Source organism: Amblyomma mixtum, chromosome 10, assembly GCF_055824585.1.
Source record: "Amblyomma mixtum isolate Tamu chromosome 10, ASM5582458v1, whole genome shotgun sequence".
Taxonomy (NCBI): Eukaryota; Metazoa; Arthropoda; class Arachnida; order Ixodida; family Ixodidae; genus Amblyomma; species Amblyomma mixtum.
Genome location: NC_143021.1, coordinates 118,042,956 through 118,068,883, shown reverse-complemented (window position 1 = coordinate 118,068,883; position 25,928 = coordinate 118,042,956). Strand labels below are relative to the sequence as shown.

At 48.8% G+C, this 25,928-nt stretch overlaps 1 protein-coding gene across 1 annotated transcript in view; it reads left to right on the top strand.

The window, feature by feature from the left end:
* The window catches only part of LOC149326770 (uncharacterized), a 249,310-nt gene that overhangs the window by 85,781 nt on the left and 137,601 nt on the right, over window positions 1-25,928 (top strand). The window contains exons 16-20 of the mRNA XM_089563716.1: window positions 773-851; window positions 5,132-5,240; window positions 5,315-5,355; window positions 8,090-8,212; window positions 23,550-23,666. Of these exons, the coding sequence (XP_089419842.1) occupies window positions 773-851; window positions 5,132-5,240; window positions 5,315-5,355; window positions 8,090-8,212; window positions 23,550-23,666 (469 nt within the window). The remainder of the gene's footprint in view (window positions 1-772; window positions 852-5,131; window positions 5,241-5,314; window positions 5,356-8,089; window positions 8,213-23,549; window positions 23,667-25,928) is intronic.

Below are 25,928 nucleotides of genomic sequence, written 5' to 3'. Positions count from 1 at the left end.
ATGAACCGACTAGCCCAACGTTATGTCTTACTTCAGAGAGTGATCACTCGCCTACTGTCACGAATCCGCCTTACGACTGCCAGGTTACTGCATCTATTTGGGTTTCTTAAACGGTTGGTCACTCGCAGTGGCAGCGAAAGGGGGCGTCATCGATGCATTAATCATTTTGCTAACCGCTGACTACTCTTCCTCAGGCGAAGTGGCTGTGACAGTTTTTCCGCGGAGGAGGAGCAGAAGGAAGAGGAGAAAAAAAAATGATGTGGTTTAGCTCTGGTTAAACCTGGTTGGTTGCGAAATCATGGCTTGCTTAGCTGCTTCTTATTATCGATGTTTTTGCAAACGTTCTTCCCGTTGTTCCTCTCGCCGTTTTGCGTGCTCTTGCACGACCATACAGCGCATGCGCGATGAGCTAGTGACGTCACTACGCACAGCTGGCGTGGCGGTGGCCCCGGCACGCAAGCTATCCGCCGCTACTGCGCATGAGCAACTGGCGAGCGCTGCGGCGGCACCTCTGAGTCACCCGCGCAGCGACGGCGCGCCAGCTGTGCGCCGTGTGACGTCACGGCTCCACGCGCATGCGCAGTATGGCCTCTCCTCAGCTACGCGAAAGGCTCGGCGACTAGCGTAGTGTTGCTTTCGCAACAAACATGCGCCGCTTTTGTACTCTATGTTATGAAATTCTCAAAAGATCATGCAATATCCAACAGGCTGCTCAGGAGTGTTTATGTTTCAGTTAGCACACTTACATGTTTTTGGGCATTGGCGATTACAGGTGGACCACGCAGGTGCCAATGAGTCTCTCGGACAGGAGCGCACAGACCTCACCGCTCCAGGAGACGGTACAGGCCGAGGTGAGCATCGCTTTCGTGTTCACGAGCAAGGTTTCGAGATTGTCTGCATTGCGACTTGAGGGTGGTGGTGTGGTTCGCAGCAGTTAAGCAAACCACGCTTCCATCATGGTCCTCAGCCTAATGCTGGAAACATGGCTGTTTACATAATCTCCACTCGCTCTCATCTTATGGCAGCAGCGGCCACTGCATACCTTCCTCCTCATTCGACTCTCTGCTTGCCCTTGGTTCGTCTCTCTTTGTGTCGCGGATTGGTCACACGTCCCCGACTGCCGAAGGGGAACGCTATCGCGTGCAGGTTCAGAGATGATGATGATGAAAACGTTTATTAAAGCCACAATGCCTTAGTTGAAGGGAAGGCTGATCGGGTCCCTAGTCCGGGACGCCGTTGCTAAAAGCCGCTGCCCGTGCTCTGCCGACAAGGGCTCTGAGTAGAAAACAAACCGATCAAACAAAACAAAAAATGAAGCCGTATTTATAATGTAAAGGAAAGGAGCTGTGGTTTCAGCTGTGGCCATCCCGAGTAGAATTGAGGCAGGTAGCGGCGGCGGCACCTGTGAGAAATCCGCGCAGCGCAGGAGTCGGCGGCGGCTCGGAGCCGCCGTCAGAGCCGCGGAGCCGTTACGTCAGAGCAGCGCGGAGCCGGCGGCTCCGCGCTGCTCTGACGTTACGCGCTCCTCCCGCATGCGCAGTTGCGGCTCTCCGTGGCTCCGCGAAATCGCTCTAGCGTAATGTTGCTTTCGCAATAAAGCACACACTCAACACGCGTACAACATTAGAGATTAAAGGAAAGAGTTCACCAGATAAGAAGCGTCCCAGGTGAAGTGTGAATGCCTTGCTGGGAACAAGGATGCGGGTTGATGACTTGCGATGCGTCGCTGGCGTTGCGTCGAAGGAAGCGGTGGTAGAGAGCCAGGTGGTAAGGAGCGGAGATGAACACGGGAAGACGCTGATGAACTCCTGTCAGCCGCCCCAAGAACTTGGCAGCGGCATCAGGAAAACCGTAGCCAAGTCCCGTCGACGGCGTCCCAAAACGCCGTAGGCTTATGCCAGCTATGTCTAAATGCATCCATGCTTGAGCAGCGCAGCAAACAGAGCAAAAGGGGAGACGACACGAGAACTAACTGCTTATTTTATTCTCGTTTTTTGAGGGTTTTAGTCTTTGTTTTCCTGTTTTGGTTTTCTCGGGTTGTTCACTGTGTCTTGCGCTTTTAAATACTTTTCTGACAATAAAATAACCAGTTGTTAGTCAGCACTCTTGTCATCTCCCGCCTCCCTTTTGTCCTGTCTTGTGCGCTTCTTAACCACCAACCCACCAAATTTTCCGTCCTCGTAAATGCATGGAATAGCCACTGTAAGTGCAAGCGCACTGATGACAAGAATGGCTTGAAAACATTAAGAACTCACACCCGGCGTACGTTTCCACTCGCACGGAATTGCAGCTCTATTGTTTAAAAAAAAAGCATAAACACTTACGTCAGCTGAAGTGTGGGAATACGAAATCTTGTAAAGGGCGCAAGACGTCGACGTTTGACTGCGGTTTGCGAACTGAGTTTATTTCAGGCGATCAGTCTTTTTTTTTCAAGTATGACATCCCCCGCAGCGCTGCACGACGAACGGTTGCATCACAATTTTTGTATGAATGTCACCACATAGATGGCGCCACATGGAAGTCGGCCACAGGAGGGGGGGGGGAGGGGGGGGAGGTGTACATTTTGACGAACGGCATGTATTTTATCTTTAAAACAGCGCAAAAGATATGGACGCAGACAGAAGGGACACAAACAGCGCTGACTTTCATCAATACGTACAGTATTGTTCGTTTTTATCGTGATTATTTTCAAAAACTTTCCCGCCTCAACCGCTAGCTCGTTTGCAGTGAAACTGCACACAGAGCTTGCGTATTATGATAACTTTTGTATCGTAGCAAGTTTTACAACGGTACTTACTTAATTGAGCCTTGCATGATGCGAAAGCCTAATCGCCCGCGTAGAGATCGGTGAACCAAAACCCGCAAACGCAGTTTTTTTCGCTGAAGGGCGACAGTGGTGCCATCTGTTTTTCTGCAGTGCAAAGCGTCACGACAAGGCGCCGAGGTGAGCGTTGCAAACAATATCCTTTAAATGGTAAAGGCTCGTTAAATCAGTTATGATATTTTTTTCTGCTCAGTTAGCCGAAAATGTTGGAAGCGCTATAATTGAAACGGACGCTAATGCCGGAACAGCATATTCAAAGGGTCCGCACATCTTGCAACGCTCGCCTCGGCGCCTTGTCGTGACGCTTTCCCCTACAGGAAACAGATGGCGCCACTGTCGCCCTTCAGCGAAAAAAACTGCGTTTGCGGGCTTTGGTTCACCGATCTCTACGCAGGCGATTACGTTTTCGCATCATGAACGGCTCAACTAAGTAAGTACTGTTGTAAAACTTACTACGAGAAAAAAATTACCATAATACGCAAGTTCTGTGTGCAGTTTCACCGCAAACGAGCTAGCGGTTGAGGCGGGACAATTTTTGAAAATATTCACGATAAAAACGCACAATACTGTATATGATTATGATTGTCTATGAATATATTTGATTGTCTAAAATGGCAGTGCTCGGTTGGCTCTGTACTTCATACGGCCGCCCGAGGACGTCACCATACCTTTCTTGCCATCGTTAGGCATTTTTGTACCATCTGCGCTGACTAGCCTCATGGGCTATCGGTCCAAATATCTGTGTATACCTTTTGTTTGTGTTACTCAATAAAGACTTCTTGATTCTTGAACATAATAACGCACTAACACACCCCGCCGGCTTTTCTTGTAATCAGACTAGTAATGCTTTCGCATTAAAGCACGTAATGCTGTTGTGTCTCTACACCCCCCCCCCCCCCCCCCCCCCTAACTCTCTTTGTGTGTTCCCGTCACATCTGTATCCACTTAGGCCATTCCCAGAGGCAGTGTGTGGTTCTGCGAAAGTGGTCTTTCTTCATGCACGCGCTCCCATGCAACCTCCTGACAGGTGGAACCGAACACGAGGGACGCATTCGACTCCTGGATTCCACGTACCACCACTTCTGCCTAACTGCCACGACGTGTTTTCCGGAGTTCCCCTTAAACGGCACCCAACGCAGCAGTATTGACCCTGCGACTTAGTGTGTGCATCTGCCAGGGCATAGCCTTCTGGCCAGGGTGACATGACTCAATGCCTGCTACCACCTGCGGAGACGAGCGTCTGCCATTCAACCGCGCCTCGCTCTTTTGTCAACAGCGGGGTGACGACGCTGCAGGTGTTCGCCTTTGGACGTTTCCTTGGAACAAGATATGGGATCCGACTAGGCCGACAGCACGCTCCTCTGGACACTTCCGAGTATCCAAGGGCCTCAGCCGAGGAAGACGATGGACCAGGAGAACTCCGAGTACCCGATTTCGAGAAGATGACAAAGCCAGCCTTTGAGCTTCGTTAGCTCCACTCAAAGGCGACGCTCAACACGAAGTCCTCCGATTGGTCGGAAAAGGCGGGAAGATCTCGGGAGGGTCTATTTAAAGCGCTCGACACGTTCATCGAGGAGGCGACTCCCGGAGCGATTCCATAAGTGATTCCCTGGGTGATTCCCTCAACGTTTCCCTGAGACTTCTCAGCTTTTACCTTGTTTGTCTTTTTTTGTAAATAATCATGTAAATATGTGAACACAGTTTTTCCTTCACTTCCCCTACTCCCCGTCTCCGGCCCACGTTCCTTCCTCCGTCGGCACAGCGGCGGTGCTCCTGGACCCGATGCCTGGTGGAACACGCTACTAGCCCGGCAAAACATATCAATGCCTAATTACTCCTTTCACCATCCAGAGCTGTTTGCGCAAAAAAAACTCAGTGGTAGTATTTTCTACTGAAACATTCCGTCACATGAACGCAGAAAAAGTTACAGCGCCAGTTCCTAGACGCACCGCAACACTTTCCGACCTCCATCTTTATTTCTTGATTTTAGAAAGCGATCCTTTTTCTAGGTAGATTCATATGTGAAAAGAAAGAAATAACGCCGACCAAATGCAGCTGTTAAAAAATGTAATTTGAGCAGCTTCCGTACGAGAGCCTTGTTCACTTGTTCTGGATGGAAGTCGAAACGTCAAATTACATTTTTAACTCCTGACAAAAAAAGCTTGAAGAGTGGCGGTCACAAGGGGTTATTTTATTTGAGTTCGTATGTTTCGAAAAAGACGGTTGGCGTGTACCTGTCAAGCGAATGCGACGCAAGAACGGAAGAATCTTTGCTGTTCTTTGGAACTGTTCGCTTATTGCACACAGGTCTACCAGCAGCATGCCAAAGGTGACGCCTCTGGGAAGAGTTCACCAACCGTGGACGCTGAGTCTTCTCCGAGTCCGCACAAAAGAAGGCCAAGCATCATTCACAGAGGTGAGAGCAGGGCTCCAGTGTGGTCTCCGAAGAATCGCTGTTTTCGTTGGCAGTTGACCGAATTCTCTTTCCAGCGAGCAGCCCGATAAGAGCACACTCCGAGGGAATTTACGACGTAAGTGCCTTAGTCCTGTTTTACTATTTGCACGACTGCAGAGTTGAAATACGGGCCGACTTTTCTTTCGGTGGAAATGACCGAAATCGCGTCGTGAGAAAATACCGACGCAAGCCGAGCAGACCGAACCTCTCCGTTGCCATTCATAGGAAGTCTGCGTGACTGTTGATACCGAAGAGATAAAATTTCGCATAACAAGTAACCGGAATTAGATGGGCAGCCTCTTATTCGCTATTCATATTTTTTCCGTGACTCAGTGAATATATTCGAGCGTGGAACTGAAAATGTAGGCAAATTTCTGCAATGCCGGCATTAAATTTAAGGGTCAGGAATCTGAGCTCAATAGTTGGTGCAAAAGTTTGCGTAACACGAAAAGGGGAAACTCGAACACAGCATAACCGGGAGCTGAACTGCGTCAGAAAAGGTTTCAATTCCTGCTATTGGACAGACTCACGTAAATAAGCAGGACCAATGCCAATTGCGCTGACAAGCTGTGACTCACTGAGGAAGCGACGATCGACCTTTAATAATAAGGAAGAAATACTCATTACCATACACTCAACTGCAGCCATACGACGACAAAAAAAAGCTATACAGCTTCCATGGTAACTTCGTATTTAAAGAAAAAATCGTACCACATGGGCAGTCGCTCGATCAACTCAGCAACCTGGACGACTATCAGAGGCAGGGCGAGAGCGAACTCATCATGTCGACATGGGAACGGTGTTGATGCAATGTTTCAGAGGACTCCGAGGTGCAGTAGATTTGACCAAATTACGACCGTACGGCTTCGAAGAAAGCGCAGGCTTTTGGTCGAAGTTGGCGTTGTGTGATCTGACATTCGAAGCCCAGGCTTTTGGTCGAAGTTGGCGATGTGTGATCTGACATGGTCTGAGACAACTGCCAGGGATGGGACGAGAACACATGCTCGCACATGGCGTTCCTGTGCGCGCCCCCTTGTCGTCCGTGTCTCCTTATTCCGCTCCAGTCTTCGCGAAGCTATATAAAGGAAAACTGCAAAAGCGCTCGTTCCTGTCTGTTCCTTCCTGGTCCGTGTTGTTTTATTGCTTTCCAAAAATTTCAAACGTGCACCATCTAGTCGGATTCGCCACCCCACAGTGCTTCTGTGGTGCCAGCTGAAGCGCAGCTTCCAAAGACCGGAAACAGGGCCGGGGACCGGGACAAGCCATTCGGCCGAGTCAGCCGTCACGGCCGCAAGGTGCCAGGGGTTGAGAGCATATGCTCGCCATCGGGTGGCAGGTGCTGTCAGCTACATCACGTGCGGCTGCGTCTCAGTGGACTTTTATTGCGTAAGCAATACTGCGCCAGGTTTCGAGCCGTCGCGTAGCTCCCGGCGGTGGCCGAGATCGAACAGATGGAGCGCCGTTGCCGTAGCAACCGTTTCAGTCGCGCTCCACCAGGCGGCAGGACCGTCGCTGCGCCGTCGCCGCTTCCGCGCGCCTAGTCGCGCGCTGTCGAAGCATCTGTCCGAATGTGGAGAGTGGAGAGAGGAGAGAGGAAGCGGGAGGGAAACGGGGAATAAATGCGCGCGTTCGCCTCGGGCAAAACAGTTGCTGCTTGCTTACGCAAGTTGCCCGGTTTAACCAGAGCTAAACCTCAGCTATTTTTTTTAGCATAGTGGAGACGCATTTGCGTAGATGTATACACCGGTTCACCAGACGCCAGTTGCGCAGTGGGCTCGCCCGGCTCCGCCCTGGCCTCTGCGCGTGCGCTGCAGGCGTCCGTTGACCCGGTATACGTCGACGCTAGTACGTCTCCGCTATGTTAAAGGAGCCTATTGCAACGCATAGGGCAGGCAGGGCAGCAGGGCAGGCATTTTATATATATAAATGCTGGGAATGACCACTAGCCCTACAGCAGTTGTTGCTTAAGCACAGGCCCACCGCGCATACGACTGCAGCGCGATATAAGGACTGGTGCAGCCACCATAGCCAAGTCAGAAAAAAACCCACCACCGAGGAAAGAAACGCTCCGAAAAACACGGTTACACAGCGAAGCTAGGAACCACTTTTCCTGAGAGCGAAACGCAGCGGCGGCCGGCCGCACAAGCCTGTATGGCTATGATCACCGGCCACCAAAGCTGGCCTTTTAGCGTCGCCACGGGTTCAAATTGCGTTCGTTGCTACAAGTATGGAGGTTTTTATTTTATCTAAACATGGCGCCTACACTACACAGCCGCCCCCATACGACAGGCATCGGCTTTCCTTCAGGATGGAGCTCCTATAATGGTAATGCATTAAATATGTCCGAACAGATCCGTTGTTTGGTAGCGAAAACGGCCAGTAGTGGCTATACCTGTATTTAGTTTTTTAGCTCTTCCACCTCATGAAAGATCCGCTTGCAGTGACAGTAGCTTGTTTGTTGTGGTTAGACTGGGTAGTCTGCCTGTAAGGGGGGGGGGGGGGGGCTTCTTCAATTTTATCCGCCGCGGTGGGTCCGCAGATTTGGTTATCTGCTGACTGAAATGACGCGGGTTCGAACCCCGCCTAGGCGGACGTGTATTGGTGGCGGCAAAATAAAAAGAATGCCCTCGTCCTGGGTCATGTCAGTGCATGTTAAATAACCTCAGGTGGTATTAATTAATCTGGAGCCCTACACTACGGTGTCTGTCATTTCTCATGTGTCGCTTTTGCACCCAAAACACCACACAGCGCACTCTATACAAACTTCAATTTCTCCTCAATGTCCCTCCAACTTTTTTGTACCTTTTCAGCCGTGCCAAGGAAATGCCGCGTCTCTTGTCCATCTGCACGAGGAGACGATTCGTGCGGCCAACGCGTGGAAAGCTGGAGTGCTTCGGTTTACGTCTGCGAGGGACGTGGACGCGAAAGGACAGGTACGCATTTGCTCAGGCTGTAGCATTCAGCACTAGGCCAACACAAGGATAGAAAGTGGAACCACTCTCATGGAGTTCACAGAACCGAAAGGCACAATATTAAGGCGAAAGACTTTAATGCTTCATCGTTGTCGACAGAAGGTTGCCAGCAGGGGTGTCCCACTTTTCGGTTGGTCCAAATGGTTATGACGTCATAGTGAGCGGATTCGAAGTAATGAGGTCATTCACGGATGTCGGACGCCCCCTTTTGGAGCACACGACAACTAATAAAATAGTTGTCGTCCGCTCCGACAGGGGGCGTAAGGCGTCGTGGGTGACCACATTGCATACCTCATTACTGCGAACAGAGCCATGGATAAAACCGAACTCATCGAAGCAGGGAGAGAGTCGTGCTAAAGAAGCAGTCAAAGACGGCAGTCAAAGTGTGTAGTTTTAATGTGTAGCCCAAGTGTGTAGTCAAATAAAGCACTAGTACAGCACAAACAGTCAATGCCAAACAGTGCGCCACGAAAAGTTTTCGCCTTGCCGCACTATAGAGAGCCAAAGTGCCCCCTGAATTTTTCACTGCGGCAGGGTGCATTATGCGATACGTGCTTAAGAAGATTTGCCTTTCAGTGACAAGTATTGAAATGAAATTAAGGAAGCAAAAGAAGCTGCGTTAATACAATAACGTGGTAACTCTACACTGCCGCTGAACTAACAACTAAGGTTTGTTGTCAGACAATGATAACTTATAGATCTTTAAAATATAACAAAGAACACATGTCGGGCTGCTATCAATCATTTAAAAGGCGTGAATGGCATTTCTCACGTGGTGGGGTGTGTGCACGTTCAAAGTTACAACTAGCACCTGTCACCAAAAAGAAACAAAATTCGCGCATCATGTTGCACAATAGCGGCGAATAAAGCTAGGTCATGAAAAAAGGATAAGATCAACACTAGAGAAAGGGGTCATCAACGTAGGCTAGTTCGATCTTGTTCGCTGTTCTTGTGGAAGTTTTTGCGCGAGGTTTGAAGCGAAAACACGGGTCAGACACGGGTCCTGCAAGCTGGAGTTCTTCTCCAGAACTCCAGCTTGCGGGCTGCTCGTCGCTTCCAGAGGCCACACGAGAAGGCTGTCACGAATCCTTCGCGCTGAGTACTGGCGTCAAGCACGCTTCTTCAAGGATCACTTGTGGCTGGCCTGCAGTACAAGCGGAAATGAGAGGTTCTACCGTGACTGGTGCGCAACGGCTGATAGGGTGACCGAGTTCTTCTGGAACACGACGCGTCCAAGGCTTCCTTCCAAGAAGGCTCCTCCCAAGGCTGACGGCAGGATTGTGACTCTGGGTGACATCGACATTCCCAGCAAACACGAAGAGCTGTTTCGACTGGGACCTAAGTTCGGGTTTGAACCGGTCCTTCACCCTGCGGAAAAACTTGCCCTTTCGAAGTCCATCTGCCGACTTGCCTCTGTGGAAGCCCAGCCAAGATGCTCCACGGAATGTGTTTCTGTACTGGAAAAGACAGAAGGTAGGCCTCGTATGCGCCGTGACACGCGTCCACTGGTGGACTTCTTGCAGTCGAATAAGACTCGAGTGCTTTTGTCCGACAAGGAAGGCTGCTTTGTCCTCCTTCCGAATGCCTTGTTTGAGGAGAAGGCGTGCTCAGCGATCAACAAGAACTTTCGGCAAGTGGATTTCCGTGGTTCCAAAGTAAGAGATAAGGCGGTGGCCCTTCTTTTGAGCTCGAACCTTGAGCGGTTGGCTTCGTCAGTGAAGAAGGCAAAGGGCCTCGAGTTAGAGCCTTTTTTCACTGCCAAGACCCATAAGCAGGGCTCACCGTTCCGTTGCATTGTGACGGAGAAGGACACTTGGCAGTATGCTGTTGCAGGATATCTGCAGTCGCACTTGTCGTCTCTAAAAGTGCCTGATCCCTTTCTGGTGCCGAACTCTGGAGCATTGGCTGAAGTGTTGTTGCACGACAATCCGGGAACGTGCAGCATGTTTAGAATTGATATTGAGGACCTTTTTTACTCGTTGCCGCACAATGAACTGATGAAAAGCGTTCAAGCGTGCATCACCGACGACAATGATGCTGTCAGCTTTATAAGCAAATGCGGCGTTTCCATTGAAACGTTTTGCGAAATCTTGTCTTTTTACCTTAATTCGACGGTCATCGGATGAAACGGTTCATTTTTTGTACAGAAGGCAGGCGTGTGCATAGGGTCGAGGGTTGCACCTGTGCTTAGCAACATTTTTCTGAGCGACATGGATAGGAAGGTAGCTGCGGCTTCGGCGGGATCGTTCTTGAGGGCTTTCAGATACGTGGATGATTTTTTAGTCATCGTGGAAGGGTCTGACCCTGCAGCGAAAATGGCTGATGTTCTGAGGGTGTTCAGACAGTTCGGCCGTGGTCTAAATTTTCCTACGGAGGTTTCTGTTGGCAACGAGCTACGCTTTCTTGACATGTCTTTGAGAGCTACTCCGGGACACCTTTGCTGGATGTATCGCCCGCGCACCGTCAAGCCACTCCTCGGTTATGAGTCAGGGCACTCAAAACTGGTCAAGGACGGTATCGCTGTTTCGTGCCTTAAGGCCGCCACATCTAGGTCGTGCCACCACCGTGTTGCGGAAAGTGTGTCAGAGCAAGTGGTACGATTGAAAAGTAGTGGTTTTCCCGACCACGTCATCTCCAGCGCAGGAGAAAAAGTTTTGAGGTGGGTTAAGACAGGGGCCAACGGAAGAGGCCGTGTTGACAGTGAGCGCCGTAGGCCGGCTGTCATTCCGTACGCTCACAGGCTTTCCCATGGGTTAAAGAGCGTGGCAATGAGGTACGATGTTAGGGTGGTGTTCTCGGCTCCTAAGAAGCTCGCTGCAATTTGCCCACAAGTGGACAAAAAACTGGCGGCTGGTGTCCACAAGAATCGCAAGGCCTGTACAACAAAACATGTGGCGCCTTTCATTCCTTGCAAAAAGGGTGTTGTATATCGGTTGCCACTGTCTTGCGGTAAAGAGTACATCGGGCAAACGGGGCGCTGTGTAAATGTAAGGCTCTTTGAGCACCGCAACTTACTCGGCAGTGACTCGCGAGACAACCTTCCCGCACACTGCCGGGTTTGCAAATTCACACCCCTTTTCCCGAAAACTAACGTGCTTTTTTCCACCAAGATAAGGTGACCCGGGAGCTGATGGAAGCGTTCTTTATCCGAAAAAAAACGGCAAACGGTGCATGAGTGATCCTTCAGTGGCCTTGTCAGATTTGGAATTTAGGTACTTAAATAACCGGGTGCACACGCGCGATGCTCCTGTTTAGATCATCTTGCACGCCTTGCAATCTGTTATGACGTACGCAGTCGTGGTTGGTTATTATATATATTTGTTCTGTTCTTTCTAATGAACCTTAGTTGCGAGTCAGCGCTTGTAGTGTCTCCCCTCTTTTCTGTGTTTGCTGTCTTAGTTTGCGCTGTTTTTTTCACCATGTATGCTTGTAGTTTTACATGTTAAAGGGCATCCCGCAGGGGGCGTTTCAAGAAGCCAAGTGTTTTATTAGCTGATGGTATCAGGTTAGTCACATGCAGACGCCAGGATAAATCATTAGAAATGCTGATACCTAAAGTATTTGTACAACTGGACGAGGTCGACAGAGGAGTTAGAAGCTGTGTGCTGGAAAACAAAAGGATTTCGGAGGCGGTGAAAAGACACATACTTACATTTGTTAGAATTGAGTGTCATCAGCCACTGCAAACACCAATTTTGCACATGGTTTAGGTCTGCCTGTAAGGATTCTTGGTCAGAAGGGTCAGTGACTGAACCATAAATAACGCAGTCATCAGCAAACAGACGGATATGACAAGATACATGCTGGGGCAAGTCGTTAATGTAAGTAAGGAATAGCAAAGGACCGAGGACGCAGCCCTGCGGGACGGTGGACTTTTAAAAGTACAGTTAAATTTTTCGTGATTTAAATACCAAAGATTGAATTCTTCTTTTCAAGTAGACCATGCTTTTTTCACCAGGGGACCAGCCGACGCCCCTTAACTAGGAGGGCTCGTTTCCTCTACTGAGTATGTCATCTTCCCATGGTGAAACTTCAGGATGTTTTTTTTTTTTTTACATGAACTTCACCGGTAGTCGCTGGCTCATAATTTTCTCGGGGCCGCGTTTATGTAGATATTATACTAGTTTCAGGTACAGAGCAGCACCAAAGACAAAAGTAAACAATGGATGCTTTGAATGTCCCACACCTTTTGCTTTTTTTACGCTATGATGAATTATATGGATCTGTACTTTCTATAGTACGCTGGGTCTTCCTGTGTGCACAACGGCGCCTATCTATTCTTGGTCATCGATCTGATGGTTGCTTGCAATTTTTCACAAATTGAAACATTTTGTCTGCTCAGCGAAGCTCAGAGACTGTTGTACTTGTCGCTACCTATCCTGAATATGACGATGGTGTGATTTTAGCTGGTCATTATAAAGTTTTGGTTGTAAGAATTGAATGTTCTGCAGAGCAGACGGTTATTGGTATGCATTTCACACCTACTATGGAAAGTCCTTGCGTTCCGAAAGGAAACTTTTGGAAGCGCTTGTTGTCCTGTCGTCTGAGGTGATTTTAACGCTTAGTGACCATTTCATCTTTTTTGGCAATTTTTTTACCAGTCAAGACATTCTTGTAACACTCCGCCGGAAGGAATTTCGGGCTACAGGAACTGCTGACTAAAACAGGTTTAGGAAGTGTCCACTCGCCCAAAAGAAAGCAACGGAATAGAAGCAGCCAGGAAAAATTTATTCTTGCTTCAGTAATGTAGGGTACGTGCTTTTATTGGTCTAAGGACAACAGTGTAGCCACTATGGCCCGAAAATATAGCAGCACTCAGCCTAAATGTTTTGAAAAGCGGTCGTTGCCTAGAGCGCATGAGAAACGGGACTTTTGTAAGCTATAACTACTTTCCTTTTACGGCAGTGGTATGGCAGGTGTCGAACTTTTCAATCAAACCATCACCTGCTACTACATCGGCATCAGGGACAAAAAAGTGGCGGGGGGGGGGGGGGGGGGGGGGGTTCGGAAACCTCAACTTTGGAATTATGAATGCCTGAACAATCTACCGAACTCCTAGAGACGAGCCTGCTGAATATTTTTGCTTTGATAATAACGTTACTCGTCATTACCTACGCCTTGACATGCAGCGGTTCGCGGACACTAGCTCAACTGTGTCTGATTCTTCTTTTAAAATCAGAAAGCTTGCTGCGGAAATTAGAATAACTGTGATGCCAGCATAGCCAGCAAAGATTCATTAGGGCCTGCAAGAACTGTGATATCAGCTGCGTAAAAATCACGGACATATTAACAAAATTCACGTCATCAAGTAGGAGTGGAGCGAAGTAGCCACAAGTGCTATGGGGAGGACCCAGCGTACTATAAAAAGTATACCTGTGTAACTTTTGAACGAATGAAGCAATCGTGACGAAATTTCAGTAATCTGTTTTCCTTTATAACGGAACATTATGTGCTCAAAATGAACAAAATCGGTCCTTTAGATTTTTCTTCGTCGCTAATTTGTTAAAGAACTTCTTGTTGGGCTAGTTGGTAATTGACCATTGTAATTTCGAAGCACCAAAAACCACACACAGACACACGAGAGGAGAACGGGACCGAGCGCCACTCACAACTAGCTTATTTTGAAGAAAGCACATACGGTTTATCAGGGTGTAACGTCCGAAAGCGACTGAGGCTATGAGGGACGCCGTAGTGAAGGGCTCCGGAAATTTCGACCACCTGGGGTTCTTTGACGTGCACTCACATCGCACAGTACACGGGCCTCTAGAACTTCGCGTCCATCGAAATTCGGCCTCTGCGGCTGGGATCGAACCCTCGTCTTCCGGTCAGCAGCCGAGTGCCATAACCACTGAGTCACCGCGGCGGCTTACAAAGCACATACACATATAGACCAGAGCACGAAATAAATTTGAGCGCCGCCATTTTGAAAACGCTGTGGTGCCATCTGGTGAACGCGTACATCCAGGGTGCCATGCGAGGCGACAGGACGCAGGGCGCACACGGAAGCAGTGGCTGAACGGCACTATGTAAACTCTACGCAACGTCGTAATTGAAGACATAATTTGCAGCGATCGAGTTTATTATCCCGCGACCTTCAGTGAGGCATTTGTCTCTACTGGCGATGGGTTTTGTAGACCCCTTGTCCACCACCAGGACAAGTGCCTCGGCTGAGTACAAGAACTTTGCGTTCCATTTTCTCAAACCATGAGTTGTTAAGTCCGCGAAACGATGAGGCATCCCTCATAATACGAGTCGTTTTGGGATGATAAACTCCACAAAACCAAACTTAACGTGAGGCAGGTTTCAGTAAAGCAGCGGGCATTGCTACGAACTGCTCATCTGTATGCCTTCGCTTTGCGCGGTGATGCGGGAATACGTGTACAGACAGCAGGTCAGATATGGTTTTGTCAAGCCACCATCTCAAACCCTCCAAGGCTGACACTTGTTGCGAGCTACGAATTACGAACGAGAGCAGCCGCGATATTCAGAAATCGGGTATACGATGATTCGGGGAACCCTGACGAAGCGTTGCCCACTTAAAACCAACTGAGCACTCGAGGTACAAGCGCCAGCATATTTCAAGAACTAAGAGGGGCTCCGGAGGACCAAAAGGGGCTCCTGGAAGATAGCCAAATTCATTGAACTAGATCGGTCATACTGCTAGCCGCCTCGCTATTTCAGCGCGACCAGATAAATCGATGTCGCTAACTAGTAAACGCAGAAAATCAATGCTGTAGCTTCGGGCAGCATTGACACCGCTGCGACGCACGCAACCTCCGCAGGGAGGAGAGCGGGAGAGCGACTCGCAGCAAGAAAACAGGCTTCCAATCCACCAATGGGAAGTGTATTCACCCCGTCCCGAATTCTCCAAGCCTAAAAGTATGTTCCCATAACACGGTGACTGAATGCTTGACGTATTGCTGTGGCCGCGCAGTTAGGTCGAGCGTTTCAAACGCAGTACTTGCGCATGCTTTCATACTTATATTTGATGCTATGCACCGCAGCAATCCATATTTGACGCAGGTCGGCATTTTCAATGCTTGATTATAAACGATGCAGGCTGAACACTCCGCAGCAGCAGAGCTCTCGATGCACACAGCGCTCCACAGCCCCGCTGCTTCTTTTCCTCTGGCCGCTAATGCGTGCTGTTGTTGTTGTTGTTGCCTTGGTGGCATGCGCAGAGAACGTGGGGGTGCCCAGATGACTTCTTCTACTTCCAAAAGAATGGCACAGACATTCTCAGAGTTCTTCAAGCGCCCAAAAGACTACACGTGAAGGCGAGAAAGACAGGACAGAGGGTTACTTGCAACTAATTTTATTCGTGAAAAAAAGCAGTCGAATTGTATGACCCCAAAGGGGGGGGGGGGGGGGGGGGGGGGGATAAACATCGGCACGTGAGAGAGCAACTTTTAAAAACCAAAAAGCCAAGAAAGGGCACAGGTGTATCCTCTCCTTTCTGACATATCCTGAAACGTGACATCCTTATCATAAACTGTCACGGACGGGATGCTCCCACACTCTCTGGTATGATACGCCGCCACGAGCTCCCGCGCAAGCGTACCAGTGCTCCTGCATAGGATGCCAGTGCCTTGGAGCCTTGCATCGCACTATTTTTTTATTAGCTCTCTGTTTAATATTTTCTTCTTTTTCACCGCCTTTAATGCGCGCCGGTAGAAGGGAACTTGTGCCGTTCAGCAAGGACAAATTGTGCACTCTTACGATTGCCCGCTGTACACCTTCCCACATTTTAAAGGAATCTTGTGTACTATTCCCTTTTCACACTTCACAAATTGGTTTCCAGATTTAATCTTGCAGTCTGAGTAGTTGGCGTTATCGCATGTTAACAAATGAGACAATGCGGAGAGTTTCTTAGGGGCCGAGAACACTACAGGTACCTTCAACTTGTCGGCCTTCCCTTCGATTCGAAGATTTACGGCAACCAGTTCATGCGGCGGAACTTTTCGCTCAGTGCAAATCTTGGATCCTTTTTGAAGAAAAACGGCACCTTCTCTGGCAGATCGAGGTCCCCCACAAGCACCCAACCACACCCACCTTTATTCTTGTCCTTTCTTGTTTCTTTGAGCAAACTGTTAAGCATGCGTATTCACAGCTGCTTTTCTGTCATTTGGGAGACCCACCTCTTCACAGACCGAATATTCTATTCAGCAAGCCAAGAAGGATACTGCGCGAGACAAGCAATGCGTAGATCTTTAAGCAGCTGAACTTGATGCCACAGCTCAGACTTCAGAATCTTGCTTATTAGTGTCATGTGTCCCCAGGAAGGTAACGCTTGGCGAAAACGGGCACTCCGGCGAGAACCAATCCATTCTTGATTGAGAAAGCGATGCTCCTTGCGCGAATGGTGTTTGCGATGACACGTGTATTCAATTCGACCATGAAGCATGGAGACGACACACAAATAGAAGGGCCCACTGCACTACAAATATTGCTTAAGAGAACTTCTTGCTGGGCTAGTTGGTAATTGGCCATGGTAATTTAAAGGCGCCAAAAACCACGCGCACACGCACAAGAGAAGAGAACGGGACAGAGCACCACTCACAAGTGGTTTATTTTGCAGTACATATATGCACTCAGCCAGCGCGTGCGCATGGAACGTATTCACACATCAAGTCGTACACGATAAGCATCACTCAAAAAAACTTTTTTCAGCCTTATCCATATCGATACCTTTGTGTAAGGCGTGAAAAAAGTGGATTGAACATCGTCCAGTGGCGTTGAATGGTAGGGGAGCAGCCTAGCCAGAAGCCATCCCCTGTATTTTGTTCGGCTTCAGGTTTTATTGGGTTTAACGTCATGAAGCAACTCAGGTTATGAGGGACGCCGTACTGGAGGGCTCCGGATAATTTCGATCACATAGGGTTCTCCAACGTGCACTGTCCTTACGCAGTACACGGGCCTTTAGCATTTCGCCTCCAACGGAATGCGATCACCGCAGCAGGGATTCAACCTAAGTATGTCGGGTCAGCAGCGAGACGTTAGACTGCGGGTAATGAGATCGACCACTGTTTATGTAACGACTGCCCCCCCCCTTATGTAATGCCCTAAGCCAAGGGCCATTAAGGGTAAATAAATGATGATGCTGATGATCTAGAAGCGACCCGTTCGAAGTCGTACTGCTTATAGAAGAGTGCGAACTCTCGGCATGAAAAGTGGAGTCAGTTACCGGTGCACAGCTCCGCAGGAACGCCACACCTAGCAAACATAGCGCTGAGAGGCTCAACAACGATTCTTGCACTTGTATCTGGGAGCCTCTCGACATCTGAGAAGTTAGATAGCCATGCGACAATGTCAGTGTTGGCGCCACAGGAAAAGATGTCCGCTTTGGCCGCGTACCTTGCACACTGGGGCACCGGCCAAATTAAGGCTCATTGGCTTATACCAGGTGTTTATTTTCAAAAATAGGCTTTTTGAGGTCAAAATATGGTTTTTTTGGGATACTATTACCAGTGTTGGCAGTCATCGGAAAGCCGAAGAATTGTCTTAGCTAGTAAACTGGTTAAATAATTTATGATAATTAACTCTTTAACTACTGCAGCAAGGCAAGTGATTGCAATTACAGATTAGTAGCCGGTCGTCTGTAATAGCCATATCAGTTTCTAGAATTTCGAAAACGCTGTTATCCTCGGCGCTGTGGCTGTATAAAATTTGCCTACATTGTGCCAAATTACATGCGCTTTCGAAAAGCATGCAGGCGAAGCATTCTTTCCAGCGCACCTTACTAGTAAAAAAAAAACAAATACTGTCGACCCTCAGCGCCGAGGGAAATCGCGTTTTCTAAATTCTAGAAATTGATATGGCTATTACTAACGACTTGCTACAAATCTCTGATTGCAACTAGTCCCCTAAATTTTATTGTTAAAAGTTAAGTATAAAAAATTAGCTAACCAGCTTACTACTTAAAACGATTCACCGGTTTGGTGGTGTTCGCAAACACTCGTAATAATGTGCTGTAAAACCCATATTTTTGCGTGAAGATGCCTATTCTGGGAAATATTTAAAGTCTTCCTGGAACACCTGGTATGTGCCCTTAACTTTCTGCGCGTATAAAAGTTCGAAAGAGTACAGTGACATCATTGTTCAGGCTTGGCCAAAAGGAAATGAGACGTGTTCCAAAGCGGCCAGCACGAATTCTTTTTAACATTTTGCGTCGCCGGTTTGCTTACTCTTGAAGAGTATTCCGCTGAATACGGACAGTTGACATAAAAAAATCTTGAGTTCGCCTTGAATTTATTTTTCTGCTGATAAGTTGGTGACGACAGACTACAAGTAGCAATCACAAGCAACTTCCTTCCCCAGTTCCTCCTCTTTTTCTCCCGTTTAGGAGCTAAAGGGCGTGAACCCTGTCGTCTTCCGTGGCAACAGCATTATGGACTTCGCCGGCAGGAGTCGATCGTGACAGCATGTCTGCCCTGGAACATACTGTAGAACATAGTCGTACCTGATAACTATTCAAAAGTCTATCTCTTTGTGTACTTGTGTATGAGGGGACGGGGCGCATGTCCTTAATTCGTTTAGAAGCGGTCGATAGAAGGGCTTTGCGGTCTGTCTCGGTAACAATCAATCAATCAATCAATCAATCAATCAATCAATCGTTTTATTTCAGTTTGTACATGCAAACTGGGGATGGTGAGAAAAAAGCAGTGAATAATACACCACTTGACGGGCCTCACCATCCTTACAAGTCAGCAGTTGGCACGAGGCAAAAAAAAAAAGAAAACACTGCTAAAAAGCGGGTACAAGTGCGCTTATGAAGAATAATGTTTACAGAAACAGATGTCTAGCAATCTAACAATTTGTCTCTACACATACTAGAGAAACTTGTTGCAGCCGATCAAATGCCGAGCGCTTCTTTTTCAAGATTGCCGTACCGCATTTGCATGACTCATTCAAAGTAACTGCATGACTTCAGTTTCCAGTAGTGTTTGGCGTTCTCCGGACTGAAGTGGCTGGAAGAGAGCAGGCATATCACAAACGTTCGGCATGGGAAAGCTGCCTCGCGTCGTTCATCCCGCCGTCCTTCTTTTCTTCTTGCACTTAGCGATCGGACATGCTGTACCGCCCCAAATGTTGAGACTGCAGGCCTCTATACCTCGTGCTTTCTCGGTTTCATTGAACAAGTGAGCCTAGCCGACCGCCGTAGCCGCGCCGCTGCTGCCAAATATAGGAGCGCTTCGCCAGATAATTCCTTCTGGCGAGCAGGTTGAAAAAGTGCTGAACTGCTCAACGGTCACCCACAGAAATGTCCCCAACCACGAACGACGTGCACGCTTTGAAATATGCGCGTACGCGAGTTGGTTTCGAAGGCATCATCGCTTGGCGCGGGGTGGGCATGCGACGTTTTTGCCTACACCCCGCGTCGCTGCGACCGCAGCGCCACCTTTGTCTATATTTACCACTTTCGATGCCGATGTCAAGAAAGTCCAGCATGTCATTAAAGCTTAGTTTCTCGACTTCGCAAACGACTGGCTTGGTAGGACAACAGATGGCGAAATGATGAGTCCGTCGGCAGAAATTTCATCTGCTCTTTTTTTTTATTATTCGTGAAGTCTGCCTTGAGGCATAAGTTGAGAAAAGGGGGAGTGGAATGTAGGTTACAGAAAGTTAAAAGAAGGAGTGTAGACCAGTTTCGGCGAGGTACTCGCATAGGCTGCTGGTGAAGTGATTGTCCATAGTCCATTTCACATAGTCCCCGTCGCGGTTCCACCACAGGCCGACCTCCCTGAGGAGCCGTTTTCTAATAGGGGCCGTCGCTGGGCAAGTCCACAACAGGTGCCGCACATCACAAATGTCCGGTGCAGCGCCGCAGTGAGGGCACCTGTCAGTTGCTGGCAGATATTTATCCCCCCACCGATAACGGACAGATGGGGTCAGGGCCGCCCCTGCCCGAATCCGGCGCACTGATACCTCCTCCTGCCGAGTTAGACTACGGGGGAGAGGGTGCGAACACGGAGGAATTAGAGCGCGTGTTCGCTGGCGCAGAGCTTGTGAATCGGAGACATGGGACAGGAACGAATCTGGGGGAAGAGGGGAAGGTGGCGGGTCGTCTGATGTGTCAATGTGAGTCATAGCATCTGCTTGAATGTTATGTGGATCGTGAGCATGACCGCGAATCCAGTGTATGCGTACAGGACATGGGTATTTTGCGCAGAGTAGGTGAATTGATTGTGTAATCTGGAATGTGCGTCGAACAGCCTTAAGCTGTTTAAGGGCGGCGAGGGAGTCTGTATAAATATGAACTGCATTGAATGTGGGAACGAGCGGAAGGGAAGCAATGGCATTGTAAATGGCTTGAAGTTCCATTGCCAGGGGGGTACATGTATCTGCGGTGTACGTCGCACGAGAGTTGAAATGCGGATGGGAGGGACTATATACAGCGGTAACTCCCCGCTCTGCAGTATGTGACGCATCGGTGTACAATATGCACCCTTCAGGCAGATGCGCGGCTGATACCGACGGGGAAACAGTGGGGCGATTGTCTGTGAGCTGACAATACGACCACGGAGGGAGCGTCTTTAAACGATGAAGTTGTAGAGACTGTTTGCGAGCTCTGTTTGCCACCCGCTGGTCGATGAGTTCACTGAGAGTATTAATTTGGGCGAACTCCTGAAGCACGGGTATGGGTGTCAAACGAGGCAAAAATGTTATTGCGCGCATAGCCTCACGATTGATAGCTTCAAGGGAGTCCCACTGTCTGCGGGTGAGACGTTGAAATTGTGCCTGATATATTATCCGTGGCTGAAGGATAGAGCGCACAAGCTGGCGGGCCGTATGAGCCCGTGCGCCACCAGATCGCATAGCTATGCGACGAATCAGACCTATAGTAGCGTGAGCTGATTTACGTGTGGCTGTCAGCCAAGGGGTGCCAGTCCCAGAGGTATGAAGAAGGAGGCCAAGAATACGAACAGTTTCTACCTGAGGAATCGGAGAACTATCTACTGTAAAGTTTAAAGGGACTGCTTTCCGCAAGCCGGCTTTGTTTCCAATGCGAATGAAACATGACTTAGTAGGCGAGAGGGTTAGACCCAGAGGTGGGAGGCGAGATGTCAAGACATCTAGCGCATGTTGGAGGGCCGACTGATGGATAGACGCATCTGGGTGACAGCACCACAAGGTTATGTCATCGGCGTACGCAAGCACACGGATAGAAGGGATGGTTTCTAGGGCTCTAACAAGAGCAATAAAAGCCACATTGAATAATGTGGGGGCGAGAACGGAGCCCTGGGGCACTCCTCTATTGGAAGTGAAGTTACCAAAGGGCTTTCCATGGACCCGGACACTGAAGGTTCGATTTGTTAAAAAGGCGTGAATGGATAGGAAAAACCGGTGAGGGAGACCAAGAGTTTGAAGGGAGGCAAGAATGGCAGAGTGAAGGATGTTATCATATGCCTTTGTTATGTCTGTCGCGATCACCGTTCGAACGAGGTGACTCTGCGGAGGGTGGTGAAGCACGTCAGTAGCCAAAGTAGCAAGACCATCCTCCGTTCCAATTTGGGGACGGAAACCTATTTGAGAGGACACACAGCGCTTTTTTTCATCCTGTCGGTTGCAGCGTTGTCGACTACAGTGTTCTCTTGCTCAGCGGCACCACTCAGCGAGAGTGCTGCCATTGAGCTTGTTCCGGATTTTGTTTCTTTGTGCCACTGAACTCTGCACAATTCGCCGGCATATAGGCCCTTCTGTCGAAGGACTTTTTCACGCTGCTTGCAATTAGCCGTCCCAAAGACGAGCGGGTCTCTGAACATCTAATCGTGCAGACCATCGAAGTTGCACTGCTTTGCCTGTTTCTTGAGGTCTCGGATAAATTTTTCATAAAACTCTAATTTCCTTGTTTTCCTCAAACGAAGTGCTTAATGATACCTCATTTCACTGCTTACCTCAGCGCAGTAAGCTTCAAACTTCGTGACAAGAGTGTCGAATCCTTCTTGTCTTCCTTGGTCTGAAACTTGAACGCGTTCAAGACGGCAAGCGCTACAGCCCCGGCAACACTCAACTGGAGCGCAGCATTTGCTGCTCCGCTTCTTGGATGCTCTTGGAATCCCACCTTAGGGGATTGCCCTAAAAAAAAAACACTTGACCAACACTGTTCCCACTTCGAGTTATTGATCAATTCGCTCTCGCCCTACCATAAGCTTGCCGTCCCGGTTAGCTCAGTTGGTAGAGCGACTACTCCGGTGAAGCGGTGGTCCCGGGTTCGAACCCCGGACCAGGACGAATTTTTCTTTAACTACGAAGTTTCTAAGAAAGCTGTTTAGTTTTCCTTTGTAGCCGTATGGCTGAGCTTGGGTGGATGCCAATGAGTAATTACTCCCTTATTGTTCTTTCGATGTGGTTGTCTTAATCAAGAGTTCTAGTTTCTGCCTAAACCGTTTCATGTTCTGCGACAAGCTACCCGAGGGCTGCAAGGATTCCGGGGGCTACAGTGGGTCAATCGTGCTCCGATCTATGCACTGCACAAATGACTACTTGCAACCTCATGCATCAGATCCTAATGAAGATCTCAACAACTTGATGGCCAGAATAAGAACAACGAACGTTACTGTTGCGCGTCGTATTTATAGGTTCACGACAGCGTGGCACACACACACTGCACGTGTCAGGTTCGCTGTCATCGAGAAATCACAGGAGCCCGATACAGCTACTGGGCGCGTGCAGAAGCGTGGTTTGGGCTAGTTCCTGATTATAGGTTCAAGCAACCCCAGCGCGAAAAGGACATCACATTAGGAAGCTTCAGGTTGAGTGTGATTAAGTGCGTCAGAGTACAATTGGCACAGAAATCGCAAACTGGAACGTCGAACCTAAATATTGCGTTCATTTGGTTGTTTACTTTGATACAAAGCGAGGCGATTCGAAACAACTTCCAGATGGCACTAGGCGCCCTGGGACGGCTGTTAAGGGTACGTTTCACTGTTCTGCAGGAGTGCCACAGGTGTGCTAAGCATGAGGTCAACACAACACACTACGCTGGCACTACGATGACATAACCCATAACGACACTACAACGCAACATGGCAACGCACCTAGCTGAGTGGTGCGAGCACTGCGACGTCACCAGGGCCTTCATGGTTTCGTTACGCGCATTCTACGAAAAAAAGAAAAATACTGATGAATAAACGACATTGTATATTCACCACCACAGCCGTAAACAGCTGGCGCTGAATCTCGCGTTATTGCAGAGCAGTGGTAGCCGTCTAGCTACGACTTTGTTGTTCTTCCTGTTTATCCGTCCGTAGACATCGCCCTCTGCTGATCTCAGTGGACTCGTGTTTTCCTCGCGCAGGCTGTTGCCGCCGAAGAGGAGTTGCTGGTGCGCGGCCAGCTCTGCCGGCGGGCGTCTCTGGAGCGGCTGAAGGACGCCATCATCCTGGACCAGCTGGGACGCCTCGAGGCCCTCCAGGTGGGCTTCGCTCTCCATCGCCGCACTAACTTGTTTTCACTGCTTGGGTTTGATCGCGTCCACATTTATCGCGAGCCGCTTGACTTTGCCCGCTTCTGCTTTTCTTTCGAAGAACGTCAATGTGGGCCAGATAGTGCATTATTTGAGACAGAAATGGCAATAGCACTACAGCAAGACGTGCACAAGAAAGACTGACACAGGACATGCGCTAACTTCATCTGACTTTATTTACTGCAAAGCCAGCAAATATATAGAAACTTTGAGGCATGCGCAAAAAACAGTACAACAAGGCATCAACAAAACCGTTCAAGATATGATATCTCAGTCTGGAAAAGGCGGACCGATGTATCACTAACGCAATATAATCCCTTCTTTTTAATGTGGATTGCTTCCAAAAGCTCCCGTGCCTTCGTATTACCACACCTGCCCAGAATCTTCATCTCCCGAAGCCGTGGTTCACACTTCTTCCATTGCTGGCACCTTTTTTGCCCCCGGCCCATGCTCTTCCGCACGAGTGTCCTGAAACAGGGATGGGCGTACTGTCACCACGTGACGTCTAGAGAAGTGCTTCATATGAGGGCTCCCATTATTCGTCGCGTGTTCCGTAATGCACACGTGAAAACTATGTACAACATACAGAGTGCATACAGAGTGCACGTACAGGGAATAGCTCAAGCCCACACGTACTCCGTGTGAGATTATGCGCATCGTGTTGGAACTGCAAGGAATGCATGTGGAAAGCATACTGAAAGCAAGTGGAGTTCCACATGTTCTTTCATATCTCATGGACTCCCATCACTGCACATTAGTCACTCATATGAAGCACTCCAGCGGGACACGACGAAGGAAAGGGGCCAGGATAAGCACTGATGTGTTTTCTCGATGAACTTATGCTACCAAGCAAGCCAAAACAGCACAGAGAGAAAATTGGCGTTGAATATACGCTCGAATGAGGAACTGTTGTCGGGAACGGATTAAGGACAGCGCTTGGCTGGGCTTAAATTATCCTCAACCCGCCAAGTCTATCATTCAAGAGCGTGTTTGCGACCCATGCTGAACCTCCTAGAAATACAAGAGTGTGTTGGCAATCGTTTTCAAGCAGAGCTCATGACAAATCGCCGTTTATCTCCACGGCACTAAAGAAAGGCCACAGGACTTCGTAGCAGCATCTTTCACCACTTCATCGGATTTGAATCGTTCTTTTTTACTTTTGTTTAAATGCTGACGTGCTCTTGTACAGATGTGGTTATTCCGGAACTTCAAAAATAAAGGCAGGTGTAACTCCTGAGACGTGAAGTATAAATTGCGGCGCTCATATTTTTGTAATGTTCACAATGTAGTAATTTAGATCCAGAAATGTGACTGAAGTATATTTTCTTGCGTTTCGAGCTTTTTAGCTGTATGGCAGAAAACTTCACTGTGGGAAAAATGATGAGGTACCCGAAAGATAAAAAATAATCGATTAGCATAATCCACAATATTCAATGACGGTGTGTACACATTATAGTCGCTTTGCTTCTCTATGCTTTCTTTTGCTGTCATTTTGCACCTGGGATGAGTAGTAGAAAGCGCTGAAACCATGCCCTCTCAACGCAGTTAAACGCAGTTAAACTGCCACGCTACATAGGACAAATCACTAGCGCAACCACCTGCGAAGGTGGGAGAGGGGAACATGAGAGGGCATCAACATCTACATGTTTACGGCTGTATTGGCACAACAAGGCGAACGGTGCAGACTTAGAATCGCAGAGCCCAATTGGCCAGTTGACCGGAAGGATCTTTCAAACAGTAAAGCCAGCATAGCGCGTTGTGACCGGTTACGGCGTTCAAAGGGCGCCCGTATATAAATTTTCTGATTGCCCGAAGGATGGCTAAACACTCCTACTGGGTGACGGAAAAAATTCAAGGGGGGCACTTTGTTGACCTAGAGTGTGGTGAGGCGAAAGCCTTAAGCGCAGTGTTGCTGCTTGTGTCATTGATGTGTGGTTAAGATGTTAAGCTTCGCCTCTAAGAGTGGAACGCGAGAGGGTATTGCAACGCTGCCAGGAAGTCCATAGAACGCCATCGCCCATTCGGCTCTACGCCTTGAGCGACAGTAAATTGGTTTTTGAGGAAATGAAATCTCTCTCTCTCGCATATCTCGGTGGACACCTGAACCTCCCCGTAACGGGAAGGGAGGAAGGCGGGAGTGAACGAAGACGCCGTATTAGATTGATGCGCCTTTGTTCATTCCAAACCATCGAGCTGGCATGGCGGAGTGGT